Consider the following 8,934-nt stretch of genomic DNA (forward strand, 5'->3'; position numbering starts at 1 on the left):
CGTCGACACGGTTGGGAGACGTTAAGAAATTATTCAGTTATTTTTTATTTGTGATAGCTCTAAAGATTTCTCTCCTTATCCTTCTATTCATGTTTCATTTCTGGTATTTCTAAAGATTTTCTGTCTATATAATTCCTCTTCTATAACCCTACGCAACCGTTGATGGAGACATTAAGGCAGAGATCATCGAAACGGTTGGGGACAGTTGAGGGACGTTAAGATAAATTATTCAGTTATTTTTCATTTGTGATAGTTCTAAAGATTTCTCTCCTTATCCTTCTCTTCTCTTTGATTCTATCTCTGGTTTCATCTCATGTACTCCTGATCCACTCCTCCCATATTCTACCCCCTCTCTCTCTCTCTCTCTTTCTCTTCCCCTTCTCCCCCTAACTCTCTCTGATTGCTCTCTCTCTCATCCTTTCTAGTTTGCATTCAAAGTTTGAACAGACTCGATTCAAATTTATGATATTCAGAGTTTAATGAATATTGAGAAAAACATAGGTTCAATTAAAAGAAAACCGATATAACAAACCTCCATAATTATGTGCTCGATCTACTTCGGGGTTAATGTGATTGGGTAGCTTTTAGAAAGCAACTAATGGGCCTAGTAACACAAAGGTTAGCAATTAAGCGCACGCTTGATTTTAACGATTGATGATACATTATAGTCAATGCAATCAATCGTAGAAAAATGTTCTACGACCATTGCTAAGCTTTGTGTATACGGGCCCCCGGTGGACTTCCCCTCGTTGTTTTTATCTCTCATAAAGCCATCGTAAATCCATTTGTTTTCATTTTTCTCTTTTGTTTTGATAGAGCTACTCTACTACACATGGAAGTCTACGTTAGCGAATGAAATGATCGAACATTAAAATTTATTGATAATGTTAAATTAAACGGATTTATATATTTACAAATATTAATTTTACAAATATAAATCAGTCAGCGTCAGCCTATCGATAACATATTAATTTCTGTATTTTCATGCTATTATACTACTTTTTCCGAATGCTGTAAAAAAAAATGGGCCTGAATAAGTGAATGAAACAATCAGGGGAAAAGTATTATTTCATGCGGCTGTATCGATTGTATTTGCGATATACGATGACTTTCACATCCTACCGGGTACCCATTTAGCAACTGGGTCGAGAGTGGCAAAGTGTGGATAGACGCCTTGCCAAAGGACGCCAGACCGCGGTGGAATTCGCACACACATATCCCTCAGAGTCAGAACCACTACACCACGGCTCCTCAACACTATAATTTGTTCATTAATTTACTTTTAAAGTACTCTTTCCCTTTGGATAAACAGTACTGGAGTCGATCCGTGACGTCATACTCTTCAATTGGGGGAATAGGCCACCCCCCTTGAACAAATTAAAGATTCACAACACAAATCGACACCCATGATAAACAGAATCGTTCTAAACAAGGTACTAAAAAACTATATACAAGAGAATCTCATAGAATAACCTCTGAGAGAGCAGTAACACGATAACATGCATTTCTAAAATATAAATCGTGATATTAACACAAGAAAAAGGTCACTTTTACATCAAATTCAAAGTACAATGAAATGTTATTAAAAGAAAATGACCACAGATCGACCTGGAGTTGTCCATCTACGTTGAAGGTCTCTTGAATCATCGTATAAAGTTTTTTAAGCACGTTTTTATTAAAGAAAGGCTGTTGTCATGATTATAAACTCGCAATCGAAAAGAATTCCGCATTTGGGGCTTGTACTAAAAATAAAACTAGTTTTGTTTTATTCTTTATTTCTATTTTAGCCTGGTCAATATATTTTAATTCATACTTGATTTAAAGTCCATTCGGAAATATCGAAAAAAAAAGTGGTTTAGTTTTTGACACCGGTTTGTTTTCGTTATATGCAAATGGGATAAAGATTGCAGAAATGATCTTTAAATTTTGTGGCGGTCCTCATGGTGATTATTATATGATACACGAGTGCATTAGAACATTATGCCAACCACTGGAGTATACGAGTCGAATAACAATGGAACATTTGATGTAAAATTCAAGTTTAATTATAAATTCTGTGCTAATGCTGCAAGTCACATTTCCCCTACTGTCGCAGTACAGCGAGTCGAAAACGACCGTCTTAAGATTTTTTTTCTACCAGCTACATTATGGTTGCTTGAATAAAATTAGATAAAACGGTTGATTTAGACTCGCCGTAAGGCGCCCATATAGCGGAATATAACTGCAATATAAACAATTCTTAAGAATGCATCTATACCATGATATAAAGATAGTGTAAGTCTGGTAATTTTACTATACATTGTATACATAAATATATGTGTATATGCAGCATCATGCGAGATCTTCGAGATCTTGTAAATGATTAAGATGAAGTTTATATCTGCATGCATCTATTCACAAAATGAATGTGCGTCTATTCATATCTCTGTTCACTAATATACAAAATACCGTTATATTGCTTTCATTCATATTCAGAGGGACTTATGACAATTTCGAAGAAGACCGAAAACAATGTTATTCTTCAGATGTCTTGTATACATTCTTAAAACAAAGAAATGCAAAATAGTATATTTTCAACACTATTCGGAAACAGCAACTACAAAAAAGTTTTTATACCAGCAAATATTTCATTTTTCAAATAAATGGTTAATTGGTTATCAGCGATTGGTATATCTTTCCCTCTTAGAGAAGATCACATAATTATCAAAAATAAAATGCAAGAACTTATAGACGGTCCAAAAGAAAGCATTTTATCATTCAATCATCCACGATAATTTAACTGAATAACAAATAGCGATCATGCATGAGTATGATGGTACGAATACTTCGCATGACGTGAAAGCAAAATGGTCTAATACTGTAGAGTGTACTCTTTCTGCTTATGGTACGTTTATACCCCTTATGCACTGTAAATATATTCATTAGTATGTATCATAGTAATTCTCTTGATCTATTTTTAATTACGTTTGCTGATTACTTTGTTATATTTTCAATAAATGCTTAGTTATATTTCGGGTTTTAAGTTGGTAAATTTGCTATCACTCGATAATTACAATGATAAGCACGATATATAGGCCTGTGTTTGTTGCAGACTGAGTAGTATATTCAATAATCGGAAAATTGGTGCAAAATGACTTCCATTTTTACAATTCATTAATTGATTCATTTTATTTATCACTTGTATGTTGAATTAAATGTTAAAATTTCCACGTTTTATCGAGCTTGTGGCTGCAACACATAGTCTTTTTTTTCAATTAACACATTTTCTACGAATTAAATTGTACCGTATCTCTATCACATTAACTGATTTTATCATTGGATGAAGATATCACATGGTAAGTAAATTTATATCGACACGTGTTAAAGTAGATTTGTAGCAGGATGAAAGCATGTCAGTTTCCATACTACATGGTATGATATAACGTAGATTACAGTGATACCTTCATGAAATATAACTTCTTGCAACAAGCAAAGGCGAGCATGTCTGGAGAGAGGGAAACCAAGTAACACCACCAAGTATCCAATGTCATATTAAGTGCATTGAACTCAACTCTTTCCTTCAGGTTCAGACCATCAAGATCATACAGCCTGATCACGACGCTACTATTCTTCATATCAACACCCGCTACATACACCCTGTCCAGCTCATCCACGGCAGCATACAGGTAGACACCCTCTGGAGCTTGTAGAGACTCACCAGCATTCCCATCCCTGTCATAGACCGTCACCACGCTTGGATCGGCAAAACATGAACTCGCGACGATCAAACCCGTCCTGGTGGTTGATGCCTGATACGTCCTGTGCTTTGTTTGAACAGTGCGTTTGAGAGTGGATCCTGTCGGGTCATAGATATAGACTAGTTTTCCATAGTTAGTAATAATGATTTCATCAGATGGACTTTTGTTAACGCGTAGAAAATGTATAATGTTTCTCATGTGGATTGTTGCTTTCCTACAGCCAAGGCGAGAGTAGATGTGGGCTTCTGTACTACCAGTGGTCACGCATAACGCCCCGTCCCGTTGCAACGCCAGATCAAAACATTTCATGTCACTTAAGGGTGTGTTTCTATACTGCTGCTTTCCACCATTTGAATCAATGATATCAATACCCTGTGCATTGCTCCCATACCCGATAGCGACAGTGCTATGGGAGTGCCTTGCCATACCGTGTATCACTCCCCGTAGATCAACACACTGAATGACATCCATCTTGGGATCTGATCCTGAGATACTCCCGAGTTCAAGACGAGTATCATCTGCTGGTTTGAACCTCTTCTCCTGTGCTGTCTTCTTAATAGCTTCCGCAGAAGTGTGATCAGTAACCTCCTTCAGCATGGCATCCAGCTCCTCACAGAGCAAGGTATGAGCAGATAGAGTGTCTGTCTCAAGATGACCCAGTCTGTCATTATCTACCAAAGTAATTGAACTACAAATACTCTTGATCCTCTGACGATCTTTTGACTTCAAGACGTTGAGGTCGTCATCAAAACTACGTTCTAAGGCATGTATTTGCTCGGTGAGATTTCGAAGATTTTCTTCCAGCTCCTTGGCCTTGATGCTGTAGGCTTGCCTGACATCATCTAGTAGTGTCTGCACTGCAGTGTGTACCTCATGACGTTGTATTTCTATGTTCTGAATGTTTTTCTCCAGCTCTGCTTTCTTGTCGGCACATCTCTGAGCAAGGTCTGTCACCTACGAATTGAAAGTTATAGGTAAAAACAGCGAGATAGATCTGGAAATATTCCTTAAACATGTTAAAGGTGAAAGTGAGAAATATCATAAAAGAATGACATACGATGTTCTGAATAAGCTTGAAGAGAGGCAACATATAATCACAAAATTGTACGTCATATTAAAACAATAACGATAATAATCATCAATGTACATTAGTTCAACATAAAGATCAAAGAACTGGATTAAATGCAACAACATTTTAGATGCTGATGATGGTATTACAAATTATTGTATATCATTTTCAATCATTATTCAACACCATCTATATTGTTATTTTATTAATCAATATTCTGTTCTATATTCTTATTTATTATATCATTATCATGACTATTATTATTCCTGCTATCTCTATTATTATCATTATCATTATATTAGTATTATTAATTTTTATATTTTACGGTTAATGTTCTTAATATCCTGTATATCTTGATATTGTGATTATCATTATTATCGTCATCAGTTTTATCACCATCGTATCATCGTATTAAAAAAAATAGCGTGATCGTTGGTGTTTTCATCATCGACATTAAAGAACAAGTCCACCCCAACAAGAACTTGATTTGAATAAAAAGAGAAAAATTCAACAAGCATAACACTGAAAATTTCATCAAAATCGGATGTAATAGTTATGGCATTTTAAAGTTTCGCTTATTTTCAACAAAATAGTTATATGAACGAGCCAGTTACATCCAAATGAGAGAGTTGATGACATCACTCACTCACTATTTCTTTTGTACTTTAATATGAAATATATTTATTTTCTCGTCATTGTCATGTGAAAAGAAGTTTCTTTCCTCCCTGAACGCGTGGAATTCCATTATTTTAACATTTTGTGCTTCAGGCAAGGAGGTCCTTTTCGTCAAATTCCTAAAAATTGAAATATTGTATAATTCAAACAATAAAAAACAAAACAAATAGTGAATGAGTGACCTCATCGACTCTCTCATTTGGATGTAACTGGCTCGTTCATATAACTATTTTGTTGAAAATAAGCGAAACTTTGAAATGTCATAACTTTCTTATTTTACATCCGATTTTGATGAAATTTTTAGCATTGTGTTAATTTTTTCTTTTGATTCAAATCAACATTTTTCCGAGGTGGACTTTAATGATCGTCCTGAGTAATTATAACCATTTTAAATCTACATACTGTCCACTGTGTTGGGTAATGTGTTTAAGTACAAAAATATATACATACTTATGTATTCTGGGCATTTATTGTTCAATTCAGCAAATTTGTTACCCAGTTATTAGTTTTTATTACCAAATTTGGACAGACTTTAACTAATAGTAGTATGGATAGTATGTTGCCAAGTGATGGTTAAATTTTTTTTATTTTTAAGAGCGTACGCTCTAAACATGTTGCGTACATTTTTATACAACTGTTTAACGATAATATTGACGATAATAATCATCAATGTACATTAGTTCAACATAAAGATCAAAGAACTGGATTAAATGCAACAACATTTTAGATGCTGATGATGGTATTACAAATTATTGTATATCATTTTCAATCATTATTCAACACCATCTATATTGTTATTTTATTAATCAATATTCTGTTCTATATTCTTATTTATTATATCATTATCATGACTATTATTATTCCTGCTATCTCTATTATTATCATTATCATTATATTAGTATTATTAATTTTTATATTTTACGGTTAATATTCTTAATATCTGATGCCTGATTCGTGATTATCATTATTATCGTCATCAGTTTTATCACCATCGTAATCATTAAAAAAAATAGCGTGATCGTTGGTGTTTTCATCATCGACATTAAAGAACAAGTCCACCCCAACAAGAACTTGATTTGAATAAAAAGAGAAAAATTCAACAAGCATAACACTGAAAATTTCATCAAAATCGGATGTAATAGTTATGGCATTTTAAAGTTTCGCTTATTTTCAACAAAATAGTTATATGAACGAGCCAGTTACATCCAAATGAGAGAGTTGATGACATCACTCACTCACTATTTCTTTTGTACTTTAATATGAAATATATTTATTTTCTCGTCATTGTCATGTGAAAAGAAGTTTCTTTCCTCCCTGAACGCGTGGAATTCCATTATTTTAACATTTTGTGCTTCAGGCAAGGAGGTCCTTTTCGTCAAATTCCTAAAAATTGAAATATTGTATAATTCAAACAATAAAAAACAAAACAAATAGTGAATGAGTGACCTCATCGACTCTCTCATTTGGATGTAACTGGCTCGTTCATATAACTATTTTGTTGAAAATAAGCGAAACTTTGAAATGTCATAACTTTCTTATTTTACATCCGATTTTGATGAAATTTTTAGCATTGTGCTAATTTTTTCTTTTGATTCAAATCAACATTTTTCCGAGGTGGACTTTAATGATCGTCCTGAGTAATTATAACCATTTTAAATCTACATACTGTCCACTGTGTTGGGTAATGTGTTTAAGTACAAAAATATATACATACTTATGTATTCTGGGCATTTATTGTTCAATTCAGCAAATTTGTTACCCAGTTATTAGTTTTTATTACCAAATTTGGACAGACTTTAACTAATAGTAGTATGGATAGTATGTTGCCAAGTGATGGTTAAATTTTTTTTATTTTTAAGAGCGTACGCTCTAAACATGTTGCCTACATTTTTATACAACTGTTTAACCTCATATTACTTGTTTAAATATTTTTTAAGTGTTTAAACTTTTAAACAGCTAAGTTTGATTATTGATATTTGATTCTGAAAAAAAGTCTGGTTGTTTAAATTTCTAAACAACTACTGTAAGCATGGGCAGCGGAAGCGGGGGGGGGACGTGTCCCCCCTAAATTTGAGGAGGGGGGAGGGACGGTCCCCCCTAAATTTGTTGTTGATGACTTTTTTTTTTTGCTTGTCAATTTATTTTCCTACGTCCCCCTAAAATTTTTGGGTTGAGAACCTTTTTTTTTTTGCTTGTCAAAAATTGTTTGGTTGTCCCCTCCTAAAAATGTTTTGCTTCCGCCGCCAATGACTGTAAGGTTCAAATAGTGAACAGTGTTATATAGATTTTTATACAGCGTTTTTGCTGTGATAATTATGAATAAATTCACCTTCTGTCGCAACTCCTGCTCAAAGTTAACCTGGTTCTTGATTTTGTGATTTTGATGATCAACGAGTACGCACTTGTGACAGACGTGGACCTTACAATCCTCACAAAACATATCTTTGTTCTCTTGTTTGTGGATGGAACACTTCTCGAAGAAATGACCAATGCTGACCTTTCCTTCGATGATATCATCCATGGATACAATCTCATGACCTTCGAAGACGACTGTGAGATGCTGATGACAATGTAAGCACTCATCACACATGTAATAATTACATGTTCTGCAGAATGATACAGCGTCTTTCAGAGACTTGCAAGCGGTGCATTTCTGGCACATCTCAAGGACAGCATTCATCCCTCCACACTTGGCGTGGTAATCGTCTACGCATCCGTTGATGGAGACATTGAGGCGGAGATCATCGACACGGTTGGCGGATAACTTGGTGATCTCCCTGCAGAGAGGACAGACCATGTGATCAAGGTCCTGGTGGGTTAGATCGTATTTCTTGAGGCATCGCCTACAAAATGTGTGTCCACATGAAGTTAAGATTGTCGCCTCGACAAATATATCAAGGCATAATGGACATATCAGGTTCGGTGAAGAGCTTGATGCTTTCTCTGATCCACACTTCTCAGCCATCGCTAAATAAAGAGATCTAATTAAATCCAACCACAAGAACTATCACATTACAACGAAGCCAACAGTGCATTTCGATACAAATCATTCGCAGTGCTGCAATTGTAAAAGCACACTACTGTGAATTGAAGTAGGAACTTTCTATTAATAGAACTGGGTATTCCCACCTACCTTTGAACTTGGCAGCGTTAAGTATGCATAATTTCATCGAAAGAGGGATTTTTTTTCATTCCGCTTATATAATTTATTTAGTACACATTGATCCAAAAGCCTCGTATTACTTTTTGATTACAATCAAAGGTAAAAGCACACTGCTGCGCAGTATAAACTTCCTAAAAATAGAAGTGGGTATGATAATTATATATCAATAGCATGTATGGTGCTGACTCCATGTGACTACCTGATGACTATGTCATCGGAATTTTTCTTCCACTACAAACTCTTGTCAGTTTTATCTATTACAAAGGTTGATTAGCCAGAATGCAGATATT

The 8,934-nt window shown here is 34.6% G+C and overlaps 1 protein-coding gene across 1 annotated transcript; it reads right to left on the reverse strand.

Moving 5' to 3' along the window:
• Positions 1–2,096: 2,096 nt before the first annotated feature.
• On the reverse strand, positions 2,097–8,558 carry LOC121427700 (tripartite motif-containing protein 45-like). The gene is made up of 2 exons (XM_041624223.1): positions 7,811–8,558; positions 2,097–4,691 (listed from the first exon to the last, which is right to left on the reverse strand). Exons 1-2 carry the CDS (start codon positions 8,444–8,446, stop codon positions 3,429–3,431), a joined length of 1,899 nt encoding a protein of 632 aa, XP_041480157.1. The 5' UTR covers positions 8,447–8,558; the 3' UTR covers positions 2,097–3,428.
• Positions 8,559–8,934: the final 376 nt, after the last annotated feature.

This window comes from Lytechinus variegatus, chromosome 14, assembly GCF_018143015.1.
Source record: "Lytechinus variegatus isolate NC3 chromosome 14, Lvar_3.0, whole genome shotgun sequence".
NCBI classification, from domain to species: domain Eukaryota; kingdom Metazoa; phylum Echinodermata; class Echinoidea; order Temnopleuroida; family Toxopneustidae; genus Lytechinus; species Lytechinus variegatus.